The sequence below is a fragment of the Urocampus carinirostris genome, chromosome 15 (assembly GCF_059441175.1).
Source record: "Urocampus carinirostris isolate Australia breed hairy pipefish chromosome 15, RoL_Ucar_1.0, whole genome shotgun sequence".
In the NCBI taxonomy this organism is placed as follows: Eukaryota; Metazoa; Chordata; class Actinopteri; order Syngnathiformes; family Syngnathidae; genus Urocampus; species Urocampus carinirostris.
Window position 1 is genome coordinate 17,536,273 of NC_142363.1, and position 19,638 is coordinate 17,555,910.

A 19,638-nucleotide genomic window follows, 5' to 3' on the forward strand; every position below is an offset into this window, starting at 1 on the left:
TATTCTATTCTATTCTATTCTATTCTATTCTATTCTATTATTTCTTGATTTTCTATTTGCCCACAGCGAAAAACAACAACACCAGAGCAGAACAGATTTTATTTATGGGTGGGGACTGACCGTAATTGCTTAGCATTATTACAATGTTGATGTCAGAAAATCCAATTCAGCAACATGAATAAAAATGCCATTATACAGATTTTGGGGAAGTATTGACCAAATCTAAATTCTCTAAGGAAAATTTGATGTTTCTTGCAATTGAAAGCTTCTACCACAATCAGAAAAAAATATATAAATAGTGTATACTGTATATGATTTTGGGATGTAAGTTCGGGCATCAATAGTGAGGTCTGAATAAATTTTGCAACGTAACTGCAATGATTTTTAAAGGGCTAGTTGCAGTTAGTTCTGCTGACAGTAACATTGGTGGTAGTGGTGGTGGTGGTGCTGGTGGTGAGTAGATCTATTGCCTAACACAGATAAACATTAGTTGACGCTAGAGCTCCTGCACATCAACATTATCAATTAGGGCTCTTTTGGAAAGTGTATTTTGTTGTTAATAAATATCTAACAGTTTACTGAGCTTGATAATGACTGAGATAGTCTTTTGAGAATAAATTGCATCACTAATCTTTCAATATAATAATGTTTTATTCAGTTAATTTTTTGCTCACATTTAATAATGAGCATTTAGGGGGGAAACACACAGAGCATAATCTGTTACAGGTTGTGTATAAACTAATGATGCTCAAATTGCACAAAGCTGCCTTCAATTTGATTACAGCTTGGTGCAAAGTTTGTTACAGGCAACATCTGAAATCTGTAGTTTGTTGTATCATAGACACCGGTTGTTGTTCATTATTTTGTATCTGTTGTTAAACCTGTGTAAAATGTTGTAATTTCGTTTTAAGCATTTTGCAATTTAAGTGAAAATCCATTCAACATGTGGGCATGTTACATTTTTTTAACCTTCATGCCAAAATGTCTGCACACATCTGGGCTGAAGGTATGGGTGTGTCCCTATTGCCAAAGGAAAATAGTGATGTTTGTATGTGCTGTTTTACAGTGAAAATGGGCCATTTTGGCAAAACGGTTGCCCTAAACGTACCCCATGAGCCCCTTGCACAGTCCTCATCAGATTGATCCCTTTCCACACGTAGATGTCGCCATTTAAGGCACCGGAATACGTGACTTCATCCTTCGCGCAAGCCAGGCAGAGGATGGTTTGGAGGTCCCCCGTCTTGCCGAAAACTCCACGTTTGGGCGTGAGAGCATTCCCACACAAGCTCCAAAACTGCACGCACACACACACACAAAAGTGAAAAGCTGTAGTAGTAACGACTAATAATGCCATGCACAATCATGTGGTGACACAGCAAGTAGATAAAAATGGAGTGTTTGGATATAACGGTAATAAGGTCACATATGGAAAGGTATTTCAAACATACTCGCATTAAGTTTGGTGTTTCAGCCATCTAATCAACATGCAAAGACACATGCTCACAGACGCAAGTATGCTCATTATTTATAAGCAAGGTCATTGGAATGCATGGGCAACGCTTTGTCTGAGGGCTAAATCCATCAAAGGGAGGAGGTGAAAGCTCGGGGGAGGCGCCCTTTCAGCATAGAGATAAGATTGCGGCGAGGTTCTCATAGACTAGGACATGACTGTCTGCACGTGAACGCGCATATAAGTGGCAGGCGGAGGGCATAATATTGATCTATGTGTCATTTTATGAAAAGCTTGGCGACGCAAATGCAGGGTTACAAACCTATTTGACAAAACATCTTGACATATCTCAGATTACAAATTGCTGTCAGCCCTTTTCTATGATGTGTGTTAACAAGGGGCATTGACTATCGGACAGCAATCATGAGCATGGATTGCATCTGCTCTAAGGCTCGTAGTTAGGCAATTTTCCTTGAATCTAGCGAGTATTGTAGACAACATTTTCATTCCAACCTGTGTAAGATCAAAGAACCTATGCAAGTTGGTTAAATCTCCGTTCTACAGTATATTAAAGCCAGAAGATTTACCCAATGAAACATATTTTGGCACACACCACCTTAACAGTCAAGAACCTACCTGAAATTTTGTGTGAACAGTAAGTCTTATGCAGTGTTTCTCACACCTTTGTATCCATGCACCCCTTGGGAGACATTTTTTCCAGCTAAGAAAACTCCCTGAATAGGGCTTTAACTAGGAACTTTTTACTCGAATGCAGCAAAAAAATAGCATCCCATTGAAAGCTAATTTTTGAAGTATCTTTTATTTAACAATATTTTTTCTTTATGATGATTAGAAAGATTGTCTGATGTCACATAACGATTTTTTATGTTTATTTCTATACAATTTACTAACATTTCATTTACTTAATTTAGGTGGAAAACAATTTGAATTTTAATATTTTAGTTGAATATTTGTTGAAAAGATAAACGATTTGTCATTTTTGTGAAAATCTTGCATTCCGGGTTCTGCTTCTCTGTAGGTTTTCATATTCTCTCATTCTCTCTTTGCTTGGTCTTACCTTATTTGGTCACTCATTTCCAGGTTCTATTGTATTGCTATTATCACTTGTCTTAATTTACCCACGTTTTTTCGTCCTATCACAACTGGTCCTCTTCCCTTTATTAGTACTCCATCTCCTTTTGTCCATTGCTAGTTTGGTGCCTTTCTTGTCATGTTTTAAGCACTCCTGTCAACATGCTCTTGTCTATGCAGTGTACCCAGCCACTGCCTGACCTCCTGAACTACGAAGAGTGCCTGATGAACTTTTGGACTGTCAACTTAGCTGCATGGACTCCCTGAATTGCCAAATTTTTTGCCGGTCTATTTGGTAACGCCTGTTTGCCTCTGGTGCTATGGACACTGTTGCCTCGCTGCCTGCCTTTCCTTGTGACTAACACTGCCCTGATGAAGGACAACTGTTGACTGTACTAATTTGTGCTTTTGCACCACCCAGAGAAGGTTCCTGACAATATTAAGAGTAATTTTGCTATTATATATATATATATATATATATATATATATATATATATATATATATATATATATATATATATATATACATATATATATATATATATATCAAAATCTTATTTCATGATAAAAACAAGTTTAGTACAAAGTAAGGACTAGAAAATTTTAAAAACATGAGCAAGACAAGCAAGTGCTGTTATTTGGCATCATGCTAATAGGAAGTAAGATCTAAAGGCCGAGCCCAAATCCTGACTCAAGTACGAACCAAAAATCTAGTCAGGTCGGGTCAGGCCTAAATAGTCAATAAATACTTTAGATTCGGGCTGTGCCCTTCTCTCGCTGAGTTTTTTTTTTCAATTTTCCTTGTGTCATTGTTATTAGTTTATTTCTCTTTGTGGGGGATTTGCGTAAAGGATTCTGTCCCCCTTTTGCGCATCACAGTCCACGTCAGCGCGCTTACGCTCACTCGCCATTGTTCTTAGTTTATTTTTCTTTGTGGAGTGTCCTTGCGCGATGGATTCTATCCCCCTTTCGCGCAACGCAGTCCGCATGCGCGCGCTTTGTGCCCACGTGTCATTGTTTTTTGTTTATTTTTCTCCGTGGAAGATCCATGCAGGCGTCTGCAGACTGCGTTGCCTGAAAGGGGGACCAAATCCATTGCGCGTGGGGATCTTCCACAGAAAAATAAAAACTAGATAAAAATGATTTTTAAGTCAGCAAGAGAGAAACCCTCCTCCTCACGAAAAAAAAGTCATCATAAATAAAATATTAAACTTTGTGTTTTATTCAGGCTTGGTCCCTCAAATTAAGTTAGTTTGTCGGCCTCGGAATGGTTCGGGCTTCAATACCCGCAGGCCGGGATGGGTCGGGCTACATTTTTTTAGGCCCGATCTTATCTTTAACAATAATTCTTAAAAATAGTTTTACAATGTCAAATCCTTTTTATATGATAACCACCAGGGTAGAGAAAAGTAAAAAATACACATCAAAAGTGCACAAGCAATCTGGGATGTGTCGTGAGCAAACTATGTTGTGGTGCATAAGATAGTGGTTTTGATGTAAGTGGGATGTTGATCCATTGTACTACGAGATGCAACATACGCTGCAGGGAAGGCTGCAGTGCAACTGTACAGCCTTCCCTGCCTATAACTGATAAGGCAGCAAGACTTGGGCAACATCTAATCCCTTTGCCATTTGAATTGCTGAGAGGAGACATGAAACTGGAGGGGGCTACGATGAGGCCGGCAGCACCAGCGAAAATAACTCAGTGGGACAATGTTGAAAAATGGAAATGAGCAGACAAAAACATCTTTTGGGATGCTGAACCATTTAGATTTCCTTTCACAACATTTTAGGGGCAAATACTTTAGCGTCTCATCAAAGCCTTTTAAAGATGTAAAATTCAAATCGTATCTTGTAACCTTGTATATATACATCTTCAAGTGGGGTTGTTCACATTATTGCAACTCTTGGAACATGCATGATTTTGAATCTAACTTTCAAAGCTTAATATTACAAACTAAATGACGTCAGTGTCTGCTAAACAATCAAAGACAAGCGTTTTGAATGCAATGTAGTTCATCAGCAGCAGCCCAGTCATTCTTCGTCACGCTACAGTTACCCTGAGCCATGTCAGAGTGTTAACTGCTACGCTAGCAAGGGTCACCAAAGAGCACTGAGAAACAGCGGATGAGCATTGCTGCAAGGTGGTTTTCTCGCAGTTCTTGTCTGTCTGCATTGAGTCAACCTCAATCCTGTGGCAATTCACGCCATTGCTACAAAAATGCTTAATTTACAAGACTGTTTTCCGGCATAAGAAAAAAAAAACTCGAAATAAGCTGCTCGTTTTACACTCTCTTGAAAGTGAGCACATATAGTTCAGTGGTTGAAAGTGGTATAAATAACGATGTCCACAAAATATTGGTAGTGATTGATTGCCATTTCTATACATTTTAAGTGATGCACAATATTTAATGGACAAATTGTGACCAGTTATTCTTCTGAGTCCTACAAAAACAAAGAGAGGTGAGATTCTCCTTATAGAAGAAAAAGTGAAAAATAAGCGAGTTTTATTAGCTGATATTAAAAAAATAGTTCCACAAATGTTAAAGGTGGGGTGCGTAGTTTGAAGTACCATTAAAAAACGTAAAATTAAATATTCTCTCTACCAAGTATGTGTTAACAACGCCCAACTGAGTTCAAAGACTCTTTTGTTTTTCTACTGCGCCTATCTGCTTTCATCTTACTTTTATCATTGGCGTTCCAGCCATGCAGCGCATTATGCTGGAATAGAATAGAATATACCTTTATTGTCATTGTTACAAAATGGGTTAACATATTATGACAACGAAATTGGGCATGGCACTCCAAGTTCACACATTTACAGTGAGGTAAAAAACCCAAGAAGATAAAGGAACAGAGAAAATAAGGTTATAAAACAAGGAGGATAAGGTTATAGTTATAATTTACAAAAATTTACACAAGAAATGTCGGCATGTAGGATGTTACATACAGTTTGGTATCGTAAGGGTTTGTGCAATATGCATTTGGTGCAAAAATGGTCATCATAGTGCAAAAAATAGTCAACATATGCATTAGGTGGAAGAAAGGGAGGGGGGGATTTCACACGCATGGTAGCGGTTTTCTTTTATTCCAGGATGAAAATGGTGAAAGTAAGTAAAGGCCAGTTTTGATGACAGTCCAAATGCCAAACCAAACTCCCAAGAAGATAAATACTCGAGCGTGTCTAAGGTAGACACCTATGTGCACGCACCATACAAGTAGTTTGACAGAGGCTGCAATGATGATTTCAGCCAGAATTTGAATTCAGCAAATAGAATGTTTTGAAGTTACAGACACCGCTTTTAAAGGAGCTGTACAGAATTTGGAACTTTTTTACTCGCGTCCGCCATCTCCTGACTCGTGACATCATTCCGAAATCTGTCAAGCTCTTTTTAATGTGCAGTACGTGCATTTCTTAGACGCATTCTTTTTTTTTTTTTTTTTAATCTTTCTTTGGGCATTGGTTGGCGTTTGGTCTTAGAAGCAGGCCTCTTCTCGGTTTACTAGTTTTATTATATATTAAGAATAGAAATAAAAACAAGAATCCTGCAGAGATTAGTATGATGTCACTCTCCAACATTCCCCCCACATCCCCATTACTCCTATCTAATGTGTTCCGCCTCAAACAGCTTTACTAAAAGTAACAAAAAAGCAGATAGGGACAGTGGGAGATAAAGCATAAGGGCTCTTAGAACTTACATGGGCATTGTTAACACATACTTGATAGAGGAAATATTCTACTTTCAACTTTTATAAGGACATTTTAAACCTATAAAGTTTGAAATACAACATTAAAAGTCAAGATAATTTAAAACATTTAAAAACATAGTGATGGAATGTAAACTGCTTCACAAAAGCGATGTGCGTTGCAAGTACTTTATAAATTAATTAATCGATTACTGAAAAGCTTTGTTACACCTTAATTATTGGTCAAAAAGGAGTAGGTTGTCCATAGCGATACTAGTAGCCACATAAGTTGTGTTTCCCTCAACCAACGAGTGAGTGGATTACTGCCAGCAAATCTCCTTCTTGCTCTGAGTGCTATAATCACTGAGCAAACGCAGAGCCATGGAGCAGATGTCACATGGTCTGCAGGGTAAAGGCTGGGGAATTATATGGGACAATTGCTGGATTGCCCAACCGTCGGGAAACCAGCGTAAAGGGAGGAGGGAGTGCACTAAGCGCCAAGCGGGTGCTCTGGAGAGGTGGGGGGTTAGCCGGCGGAGGTTTCTGTGCCAGGGCAGTAGGAGGAAGAGTTCAGGGCAAATACAACAGATAAGATTGAGATGAGAGACTTGATATTTAACATGAGCAGTAGACCAAATGGGACATGTTTTTGTGTTACAGTATTAAATTGTGGAACTTATTTTAAATCATTTATTTTTTAATATCTGGAGGAACCATTTCATTTTTTATTCTAAATAGTTTTTTATTTCACTTTGTGTGTAATCATTTTATTTATTTAGTAATCCATCTAGCTGTTATTCATTTGAATCCATGAACAATTTTAATATAAATACAAAAATAAACGAAACACAAAGTCGTTTATCAGACAAAGAGCCTTTATTGTGTCACGAAAGCAATGGATGTATCGTTATTGCCACAAATATAGTTTTATAACAAAAATAAGAAAGCCACATGTGATGCAATGCAATGTATGATGTGATAATCAAAATTTAGAAACGAAAACGTTTTTTCCCAATGATTTAGGATCTTAGTACAGTAGCAGGTAGGCGCCTTGCATGGCTGACTCCCTATTGATGCGTGAGTGTGTGTGTGAACGGGTAGGTGTGAAGCACATTGTAAAGCGCTTTGGGAGGTCTTCATTGACTTCAAAAGCGCTATATAAATGCAGACCATTTACCATTTACCTTCACACGTGTACCAGAAAGTGAGCTCCGAATGTTGGGTCATCTACGTTCCAGAAATGTACACATTCAATGTAAGATTGATCTGTGTTTGTGTATAGCCCTGAAAAGTTTGATACCAGAATTGCTAGACAGTCGCTCAGTGAGTCGACTTTATTTCAAATCAATTTTTTTCAGATACTTATGAATCTATTTGTTTATGTATTTTTAATGGAACCTCTTTGTTGCAATATTTATGTATATAATGACGCTTTACAATGAAAAACAACAGCGAGCAGATGATGATCTGAGTCAGATCAGGAGGCTCATCCTGTTAGTGGTATCCATAGAAACCAGTACTATCTGTTTCATATAAGGGAGCCAACCACTTCAGAAAAAAACAGCCTGGACAGGGTAGGGCACCGCCAGGTTGTACATGCCCAAGAAGCACCACAGGGAGTGGTGCCCCAACGACCGAGGTGTTTAATGGATCTTTGGACCTTGATAAACAGAATAGCGAAAAGCGTTGGTGGCGAACCTTTTTCTGGTTTAACATTGACCACAGTCAGGGTCGACAATTTACCTCAGCTGTCAGAACTATGCTATGAGAGAAAGAACCAAGGAATAGCCTTAGCTTTTTGTGAAGTGCTTTCATCAGTGAATCATGAAATAATAATCACATTATGCATCATGCAAAGGGATTATTTTTAGTGGTAGGCCGTCTATTACCATTTAACACGCTAATTTGCATATTTATAAGCTGTATTAAGAAGGAGTGTGGTATGCCATAATTGAGCTGTGGGAAAGGAATATTTTCGGGTTCTTGGATACACACAAATGTAGGTTTGTCCTCATCCGATATTTATTTTAGTCCAATATCAGGTTAAAAAAACAGTAATAAATTAAATCAGTCACCTCTACATTTAAAATCTCCAATACGAAAGCATATTTTGTTTATATTGACTTTAATAACAGGCTTTTAAAAAGAATCACATATGATTTACCTGCACTTCATCCGTTCAATTGAGGTTGGATTTACAGTTAGTAGTCCAAAAGTTTGAAATAAATCGCCCCTATCTACTCATAACTAAGGTTGCTAACGACTAGATTGCATACCTGTCAACCTCCACGGCTCCTTACAAAATACAAAATAATCTTACACCATATTTTTTTTTCAAATGTGTTTTTTTATGTAGTTTAACATGTTATATTGTACATGTTTCGTTATATCATATATATTGTTAATTAACATTTTGTTGTGAGATCCTGATTTGCTCGACATGAATGATGTTTATTATTAAAAAAAGTTCAAAAATTAAGTAGCTTGGACGTTCAATGTAGAAGGAAAAAATACATGCAAATATAATTAAGTAGAATAATAAATTTTCCTATTCAAATTATGAATTCATTTCCTGCATTATTTTTGGTAATATACTGATTAAAGGGATAACCACAAACCTGTCTTTCTTCATTTTCTCATGTTTTACTTCCTTTTTTTCTTAACTTCTTTATACAACATAATAATTCGGAATATAATGCATCAAAGCAAGTGAGCCGTTTGAGAGCTGGCTCTCTTTATTGAGTTTAGCCGAAAAAGCTAGTTCTCTAAAAAGATACGGACTTCCTTTTACTACATCAAACCGCTCGCTTCGTTTGCAACAAAAAAAAAAACGATACCGAGATAGAGGCCTCCACGGCGAACTCGTTTGACTTGATTGATTTGCCGTTTCGTGATGGTCGGTGTATACCGGATGGTACCCATAATTGACAAAATTGCGTTTTTCCGTACAGATTTTCTCGTACGTCGTACACGTCCTTAAAATGCACAGTAAACGTACTTTGTACGGCAAAACCGTACAGGTAGAAAGGTATGAGATAGGCCAAGATGGTCTGAAAATGAGATATTAGGAAGTCAACCTTTTCTAAGCATGCTCGTACTTGATATGACTGGCAGGCAGTTTTTATACAGAAACATGATTTACTATTTACTATTTTCCTCCAGTGTCCCAAGCTGCTTGTTATTTCAAATGGATCCCTACCAAAGGCAATGCGACTCTAATTCCCAAAACAAAGTTTGGCAGTGACACCGTAGATAAATTCATGACTTCCTGGCATAGAATGTTAAGTAGATGCCAGAGAGAGCTCCATCAAAATAAAGGAGGCTCCAGCAGATGTTGTTTGTACTGTACAGAGCCGTGAAAGCTCAGAAAGCAGAATCACCATTCAATGGAACACGCAAAAAAAAAATCCTTCCTCTCGGCATTGGTAATTGCTGCAAATTTGAGTGAACATAATATGAGCTTGTAAAGTTAAAGCCTCATGACAGACCTCTCTAGAATAAATTGACTGTGCAAAATATGTAGCCAACCCATAATTTTAAACTGTCAAGTGAAGTTTTTTATAATATATGGAAAGTGCAAAAAAGGACAGGCATTAGAGCATCTCTGTACCTTGATGTGTTTGACGCCACAGCTTACAAGCTTGTTGGGCTGGTACAAATCCCATGAGATGTCAAATATCTGCAAATGGAAAGTGATAGATGTATCAGAAATGTGCTCTCAACATGACACTTTTACTAAGAACCATTTACTGAAATTGGTTATGAGATTGGTGGCAGATAAATCAAAGGAGGGTGTCTGAGGGGTTTGTGTTGCAGTGTGTGGGTTGTATAAGAAAACAACAGCTGCCTCTGTTATCATTATTATTGGTACCATTGAAATAAGGTACTTATCCATTGTGTCTGTGGTGTCTAAAGTAAGCCATGGAAAGCACAAAATCAAGTATGGACCAGCTGCAGATTGAGACAAGGATGGAAAAAAAACTAAATTACCCTGTCTGTGTGGCCCGGCGCAGCCGCCAGAACCTTCCCTCTTCTCCAGTCCCACACACATATTGTGTTTTTAGAGTCCAGACCCACAGACACCAAGCACTGAGGACAAAGATACACATCAGAAAAAGCAACATATCAAATCTGATGTTCAAATTGGAAAGAAAGGCTGCTCTGATGCTTCTATTGTGGCACAGGAGGCCATATTTAAAAGGGTAATAATAATAACAGCTACAGAGTAGAGCAGAACAGTTGTCCAGCCCCTGGCACTTCCAGTGAGCTCATTGGAGTGTTTCAGCTAGAGGAGTCACCTATAGCCGACTGAGTGAGTAGGCAGGAGCAGCCGGGCAGAAGTGAACATAGCCGCTCTTATGGAATTGAGCTCCACTCTGCTGTCTGCTTGGCATAGAAGGGTATGTCCTCTTTGAACTAATAAATCAGTCTATTTTAACAGATAAATCTGAGACATATAACAGAGGGTTCTCACCAGCGCGGTGGCCTTATTGTTGAGTGCTTGCCCTCAGACTGGGAGGTCACAAGTTCATTTTGAACAAGTCATACCTAAGACTTAGAACAGTGGTACCCATTACCTCCCAGCTTGGCGCTCGGCATTACGGGTTGGAATTGGGGGGTTCTGTCACCTAGCGACTCGTTAAAACAAAAGGGGGTTCTCAACTGTACCTGTCCTTCCAGGTCAAACGCTAGGCAGGCAACCCCGTGAGTGTGCGGATCTTTGAGGATGGACACAGTTTGCACAGTGTAGGAGTCCCACACACAGATGTAAGGCTCCTTGCCCACCTGCCCCGTAGCCACCAACACACGCTCCGGATGAAGAGCTAAACTGTAAATAGAGACAGAGAAGACAATTCAGCCTTTTACCGAGACCTTTTTGCAATCTTGTTGTTTTGGCTGAGTTTGCATAAAGATGGATTGACCTTCCAGCAAAAACTAGTGAGATGAGATGAACACATTAAACCCGTGTTGGGGTTGAACAGCAGAGGAAAGGGGCAGCTTGAGGAAAAAACATGGATGACCTAACACAGACTCACACACATCAACACAACCTAATTTAAAGTCTGCCTCCAGGATGTTAAATGGGACTGAAAAGCAGTCAGTTTGAGTCTCGTGACTCAAGTAGTCTCATTAGTTAAAATATACCGTTCAAATATTATAGGCCACCATTACAAATTAAGCATTTAGTTATAATGTTAGTACCGATACTATCAGGTTGGATATAATTTCTGAATCCTAAAATGTATATTACCGGTGTGAAGTATCGGTATAAGGCCAGGATTCAGCGTATTGGTACTTCCTCCTCAAACCAGCTATCGGCCGCTGTTCTTATGTCTGTGCAATCAGGAACTGAAGGCATGTGTTAAAGCACATTTTGATTGGTACTTTTTTTGAACACAGGATTATTCTTCTCACTTTTCAAATCGTTTTTATTTCATATTCTACATCGGGGGTCGGCAACCTTTTAAAGCTTGGAGCTACTATTATGTTACTGATTAGCGTAAAGGGTTAGCCGTTTGATAAACATTCCTAAAATAACACGTTGTTACCACATTTTTACTATGTTATTACAATATATTTACCAGGTTGGAATTATTAGATGTTAAATTAGGTTCAGTCAAGCACAAAACACCATGCCAAAATCAAACTTCCTAGAAAATCACAATGATCCATTTTATGTTTTCAGAACCAGTCTATAGGCGACTTAGATGGTCTGAGGGGGATACGTTGTGCTTGTGGGCACTGTGGTAAAGACCCTTCTTCTATATTATATATGGATTTTACAAAAATAGGAACACAAATAGAGCATTCCTCCATTTAAAGAACATGTTTTATACTGGGAGACAGTATTGGTCACTACCAAAGAGTTAAATATTTGTATAAATATTTGTCAGTAAAAAGTAAATAAGAAAAATATATAAAAGGGGGAAAATAGAGGTATAAAACACCATTCATCTATTTTCTGCACCCCTTATCCTCAGTAGAGTCGCGGGGTGCTGGAGCCCATCCCAGCTGTCTTCAGGCAGTGGGCAGGGACACCCTGAACTGGTTGCCAGGCAAGTCGCAGGGCACAGAGAGACAGACAACTCACTCACTCATTCACACCTAGGTACAATTTGAACCAGACAATTAACCTGACATGCATGTTTTCGGGATGTGGGATGAAACCGGGGTGCCCGGAGAAAACCCACGCAGGCAAGGGAAGAACATGCAAACTCCACACGGGGAGACTATGGTAGCTGGACCTGAGCCCTGAACCTCTGAGACGTGGGGCTGTGCGCTAACCACCCAGCCGCTGTGGAGCCATATAAAACATCCTTTTTTCTTTTTTGGGGGTAATTTAACACCCTTTTTCTTTATTTTTACTTTAAAAAAATGTAAATTAATTTCGGCTATAGATTAAATATGATATTGTTTCTTTCTTAAAATTAGCTCATTGAGCAATAAAAGCTTGTTTAGTTTATAAATATAAGAAAAAGAACCAAGGAATAGCCTTGGCTGACTGACTTCACCTGTTAATGGTGCTTTTTCTGGGTATACTCTGATTGAGTTGCGACCAATCCAGAAGTAAGATCTGCATTTTTGCTGGAAATTAACTGGGTAATTCTGTAGGTTCTTTCTACGCTGAATAGAAAGTTGATGAATTGTTTCCAGGTTGTAAAAAGCAAATTTAGGAAGGAATAGAACCAAGCTAGTCTTGCTTTCTGCGATAATTTTCAGTTCTACATTCATCGACCAATTCTATCCAGGGGGTTTCCTCGTGTAACCATGCATTTGTTTTTAACGCTCTTATGTAATCTTCCACCCCTTCACCAATTTGAAGCACTCCTGGTCTACAGCTGAGCAACAGCACACGGCATAAAGCTGTCTCACCACCTCCTAGCCCCCCACCCATCCTTTAAACAGCCGCCGGTCACGTTCCAGATTCACTGGGCAATTCATCCTCTTCCTCATGGCCTATATATTCCACGCTGGTAGAACACTTTTTTGATTGTACTGTATTCTGAATGGCTGTTTAGCCAAGTGCCCTCCAGAATGTTGGTAAGTCCAAAGAATTTAGGAACATACCTGACAGATGTCTGGAGAAAGCAGCATCAACCGAGTCAGTCAAGAAAAATCTCATCTCAGTTTCTGCTGTTAATTCCCCCTTTATTTTAACAACGTATACAATAAATATAAGCAACATCTATCACAAATTTCTTCCTTGCGTCTCTATTAAACGGCTCACTCACCTGACATATTTTCTCAGCTCACTTTTTTCACAAATTACATAATCGGAGCGGCGCTGCTAAAAATAATATTCAGACATGGAGACAAATAATTGGAACACTTGAGACGCAGGAAACTCCAAACAGAGGTGCACACTTAACTAAAATGTTGCAATGTTTCAAGTGAATTGTTTTACATGAAACCTTTATTGTATTTTGTGATGATAATAGTAGTTTTGGTGGCAAGTGAAGCCAATTCCAGGTAGGCGACTGAGAGGGAGATGAGTAAGGGACAAGGCAGCAAAGCCGTAGCTCAGACTTGCTAAGGCAGCTCATTAGGGCGTACATGATTTCCTGGCAGGCAGTATTCATTTTTTTCAGTTTTATTTCATTTTGTTTTTACAAATTTATATTTTAAGTAATTAATTTTTGAGCCAAAGTAGGGAGAATTCTGGCATAGAGCATCATGTTGTGTTATGCTGGAGGCACAGCAGTAGACAGAAAAACCTTACTGAGAGTCATCAACGCAGCCCAGAAAATAATTCGATTCTCTCTGCCCAGTCTGGAGAACGTTTCTGGCATGTAACACTGCCGTGGTGCCAACAACATTATGAAGGACTTCTCTTACCCCTGCTACAACCTCTTTGAACTGCTGCCCTCTGGTAGATGCTACAGGTCCCTTATAACAAAAAGTAACAGTCAGAGACAGTTTCTTCCCCAAGGCTATCACTACTCTAAACAAGCACACAATACTGTAAAAAAATATATTTTTTGTCTATGTATAGAAAAATGAGAATTAATATCTAACTGCTCAACTTATTTTGGAGGTATGGTTGGAGGTCATGACATCGATCTTTCCTGTGTGGAGTTTGCATGTTCTCCCCGTGCTTGTGTGGGTTTCCTCCGGGCATTCCGGTTTCTTCCCACATTCCAAAAACATGCATGTCAGGTTAATTGGCCGGTACAAATTGTCCCTAGCTGTGAATGAGTGAGCGAATTGTCTGTCCCTGTGTGCCCTGCGACTGGCTGGCAACCAGTTCAGCGTGTCCCCTGCCCACTGCCTGAAGATAGCTGGGATGGGCTCCAGCACCCCGCGACCCTACTGAGGATAAGCGGTGCAGATAATGAAAAGATGAATGGTGCTGCTAAATGTCATTGCAGTACTTTTTCCTTGCACTACTGTTGTCTTGCACTTAGAACTTAGGCACTAACTTCTTGATGTGTTTGCCCATTTATCTGAGCAGCCTCATCTTTCTCTTTAATACTTGTTTATTCTGGAGTGCGACGTTGAATTCTGTTGTAGACTACGTTCGCTACGTTGTTAACAATGACAATAAAGACAAATCTTATTCAAATTCTAGAATTGTTGTGATTCAACTTAAGAGAAAACTCTTAGTAACAATTACTCTATAACATGAGGACTGCCCTTTTCCTTTCCAAAGTAGTAATTGGTCTTTTCAAATTTAAAAAAGTCAATGTGACATTAGATAAATACTTAGAGCTACACGGTGTTTTGATTAAATACAAATCCATTCCTTTCTTCTGCTGACAACGACTGCTAACGTCTCTATCTCCTGTTTGTTCGCGTACTAGATTGAGGCAAAAAATATGATGAGCCAGGAGATGACAAAAGCTCTTATCTAAAGCTTTCTCTAAACAGGGCAAGGAATGACTTAGCCTTCGGGCTGACGCAAGGGTCCTCTGTTTAAAAACAGTTGTTAACACATCTGCTTTATATATGCGACACTTGCCAAACAGAGCATCAATAAAACATTGAATATTATAGCTATAGTTCAGTAATGTGCACTGAAAAACGATTTCAGGCAGAGAGCAGAGCCACAGCTTGACAGCCGCGTGACAAACATCCACAAAGATGTATACAGTGTTCACACTTATTGATCCGCTGAGACAAACCATCAATATGTAACTGACAGCACAATGGAAAGCGAAATACAGTGTTATACATTATCCAGAAGCATTTGGCTTTGTCTGCTTTTGCCTTCTGCTTTTGTAGGAGGTCAGGATTAAACCATATCTCTGGATGTGTAAGGGATTTTTTTAAATTTCTTTTTAAAAAACGACTAGCTTTTTTAATCCAGAGGCCCTGGAAACTTCATCCGAGACACCTGCCCACGCACTATGTACTTAAAACCAAAAATAGAAGAGGGAGATTGGAAGAAACTATTTTAATTTAAAAGCATTACAGGTTTGAGCTTTACTCTGTTCAAGTAAAGCATGATTTAATCTCAGCCAAAGATTCCGTATCCAGTTAGTCCTGGAAATTGGGGTGATATCTTTTTCCCGGGAAGTGCGCCAAACAAGCGTAACATATGGAAGATTGGATTTGAAGGACCCTCCAGGCCCACAGGCATCTAAAATCTATAACTCTGGCATTCAGAGGTAACAAGATGGACTACTCCAATATAACAGTCAAGCGTTTGAGGGGGTAAAGGGAAAGTTTTATTACTTTTCTTTTATACCGTGTATTTGTTAAAAGGAAGATGCATGTCTACAACCCTAGTAAGATTTACAATGAATAATTAGTAGAAATAGTCTTCACGAGAAACTTAAATCACACAACCAAATAAAAATATTATAAGACAGATGAAACATAGGGTACTTTCAAAATTATATGGAGAGGAAAAAATGGAGAGTTAAACTTAATGAGCCAAAAGAAAATAGTTTATTCTGTCCAATATTACAAAACTGACTAGAGTGACCCAAAACATGAAGAGAATGTGAAGTAATGTTGCTAAATATCAATAAAACTGTTAAAAATAAAAATAAAACTGCAGACAGCGTGATCCAAAAGAATGCAGCAGGGACTAAAGGGTAAAACTATGTGGAGGAAATAACTGAAAGTGATTGTACCCTGAGTCACTGATTGATGAATTTCCCCCTTCATCCATCAACTCATGGGGCAACTGTGCAGCAGCTACGTTTGAACAAGCCAGGAAAAACTCAGCTATAACATCTGCCTCATTCCTCACCTTTTAATCCAGGTGAAAAGATCAATTGCATTATATGTAAAAGCAGGAGTTGAAACTCATTGATCTAGAGACAAATGTATCTAGGGGGTCATCACAAAAACTAGCAGAGCTGCATATTAAAAGCAAAAAAAAGAAGACACGTAGCAGTGTATTTATTACCTTATCAGAAACTTAGCTGGTGCATCCACCAACTTTTATTTTTACTTTAGATTAATAATATTGCAGTTATAGAAGTATAAGGTGTAATTAAGAGACCAGTTTAATAACGAATTAAATAAACCATGTGCACAACTATTCTGGTTATTATTATGTTTTTGTTTATGGTTAAAAAACAAAAATGTAAAAATAATCACTTTATTGAAATGAGGGATAAGAGAAAGTGCCAAATGCCCATTCAAATGGTAAAATGTTTTTGAAAGTTTGACACACCACCCTCAAATATTAGTAACACTACCACTCAAAATAATAATACAAAAAATATATTTTTATGTCCTCTCGGTGTCCTTAAAAAGTTGAAAGTAGAATAACTCCCAATGAATTCAAGGGGGTGGGGTGGGGATGATTTTATGCTTGTCACCGCTGTTTGGTGAGTGTAGCATAAAAATGGTAAAAGTAAGAAGAGGCCTTTTTGAATTACAGTCCAAACGCCAATCCAAACCCCAAGAAAAATAAAAAAAGAATTTTAGTCAAGCATGTCTATGAAATGCACATACTAATTGCATGCGCAACATAAGGAGCTTGCCAGAGGCTGCAAAGATCACACAAGCCAGAAGATGGCATCAGCGAGTAAAAAGGTTCTGAATTCAGTACAGCACCTTTAAGTACGTATTGAAATTGAGGAGTGAAAAAGTATAATTGCCTAAAGTCCATTTAAGAGGGAATTAAATAAAATAAAAATAATAACACACCACTCCCAAAATATAAACATAATGCTTTCATAAAATAACCAAAGCAAGCAAAAAAAGAAATGTTTTAAGTAATAAAAAAAAAAAACACATTGTCAAACAATGGTTCAACTTTATATTCCCTATCCAGCGTATTTGCCTCTAGGCTCCCTGGAGTGCAAATCCACATGTTTCAAGCAGACAACACCCATGAGAGTTGCACGGCCAACAAAGCAGCACGCGTTTGGTATCACCCTAGTCCAATGAATAATGGAGCAGGATCCCAGCTGAGAAACGAGAAGAGTACAGTATATAAAAGGCAGTTATCTCCAGGCCAACACGTTAACACGTCAACACGAGCGTTGGATACGTTATTGTTGCACGGCATGCTGGGAACGCTGCGGCGCCATCACATGGAAGTTGCAGCTTTGTCTTTATTAGATCGAGAAAAAACGATGTCTCAATGTTTAATGACAACACCCATCACGGGGGCCCATTTTAAAGATATACATTTCAGCGTTGCATGAAAAAATAATGCGCCAATGATTGAAAATGTATTTCTATTAATTATGTATGACAATTGTGGGTGATAAGTGCTTGTGGGTGTTTTTTATTGCTTCTCTAAAGATTTCATTAGAATCTGAAAAGGCTGTTATTATTTTGAGGGACGGCCAATCAATTTTTTGAGGACGTCACCTTAATTGATTCGTTTTGCAATTATTTTACTTTATTCATCTCTTTTTACATTGGACTATAGGACTGGACTGACACTTTTAAACAATTTTAATGCATATAATGGCTTTTTAATAATGTATTTGATTGCCTACACATACTTATTTAACAGTCAAGTTTTAATCTACAATATCCATTTGCCCAGGAGCACGGCGGCGCAGTGGTTAGCGCTTGTGCGGCACAGTTCATGTCATGGGAACCTGTCGTGGGTTCAAATCCAGCTCCAGACTTCCTGTGCGGAGTTTGTATGTTCTCCCCGTGCTTGCGTGGGTTTCCTCCGGGCACTCCGGTTTCCTCCCACGTTCCAAAAACATGCATTTCAGGTGAATTGGCCGGTCCAAATTGTCCCTAGGTGTGAATGAGCGAATGAGTTGTCTGTCCCTGTGTGCCCTGTGATTGGCTGGCAACCAGTTCAGGGTGTCCCCTGCCCACTGCCCGGAGATGGCTGGGATGGGCTCCAGACCCCCCGCGACCCTAACGAGGATAAGCGGTACGGCTAATGAGATGAGATGAGATCCATTTGCCCAAACAAAAATGCTAAATAACACATAATTGATTTTCTGTTGCAAAATTTGTGAAAGTCTGATAACAAAAATGTTCTATTCAATTTAAAGACCTCTCTATTTGATGCACGACAATGATACTGTATACCATCTTACATCTGCTGCAGCACCGCCAAGGAAAGTTTCCCTATTGTCACTTTCTTTGTACCCCATGTATCTATGAAACCCAAAAAGTGGCTCTGTATAGATATGTACTATCAACCCAATCCTACAAGATATGAGTGATCTTGGATCTATACCAGTAGACTTTAGAATGATACCCCAGAATAATAGCAAGCCCATTATACCCAAAGTGTTGTTTTTATTTGCAGTAGAAGATGGAGAAAGTTCAAAGGATGGAGAGACTAAGCAAAAGTGTAAAGACAAATTCAAACCCTCAACCTCAGAACTGTGAGGTACCTGCAAGCAAAATACTAGGGTGATACAAACCATTATTTTAATTACCTGACGATTATTTTCTTAATCTATCAAAGACTAGACTAAAAATGTTTGACTTTAAAGGCATTTATTTGAATAGGACCAATAATTCAGTATATTATGGCAGAAAACATTAAAGTATGATAATTTTGTTGGATAATTTAATTGATTGTTCGGCCAAAACTGTTTTGAGCAACACATTTTCCTATGACTACTGAAATAAGTAAAAAGTTTGCTTTAGATTTAACACAGAAATAAATTATCTTCCATCAGCAAATATGTAACACAAGTGTGAATATATATTGTTGAAACTCAATCCATCCATTATCTGCACCACTTATCCTCAGTAGGGTTGCGGAGGTGCTGGAGCCCATCCCAGCTATCCTTGGGCAGTGGGCAGGGGACACCCTAAACTGGTTACCAGATAACTCACTCGCTCATTCACAACTAGGGGCAATTGGGACCAATTAACCTGACATGCATGTTTTTGGAATGTGGGAGTTAACCGGAGTGCCCGGAGGAAAACCACGCAACCACGGGGAGAACATGCAAACTCCAGACAGTTACATCTACTATTTGTTGCAGAAGGCTCTGCCTCATGAGGTAAGATCTTCA

The 19,638-nt window shown here is 38.8% G+C and overlaps 1 protein-coding gene across 2 annotated transcripts in view; it reads right to left on the reverse strand.

Annotated features, from left to right (window-relative positions):
* The window catches only part of eml5 (EMAP like 5), a 48,313-nt gene that overhangs the window by 26,791 nt on the left and 1,884 nt on the right, over positions 1–19,638 (reverse strand). For both annotated transcript variants that reach the window (XM_088355265.1, XM_088355264.1), the window contains exons 2-5: positions 10,898–11,057; positions 10,220–10,318; positions 9,840–9,908; positions 1,109–1,294 (exon numbers count right to left, since the gene is read on the reverse strand). In XM_088355265.1, coding sequence (XP_088211391.1) covers positions 1,109–1,294; positions 9,840–9,908; positions 10,220–10,318; positions 10,898–11,057 — 514 coding nt within the window. The remainder of the gene's footprint in view (positions 1–1,108; positions 1,295–9,839; positions 9,909–10,219; positions 10,319–10,897; positions 11,058–19,638) is intronic.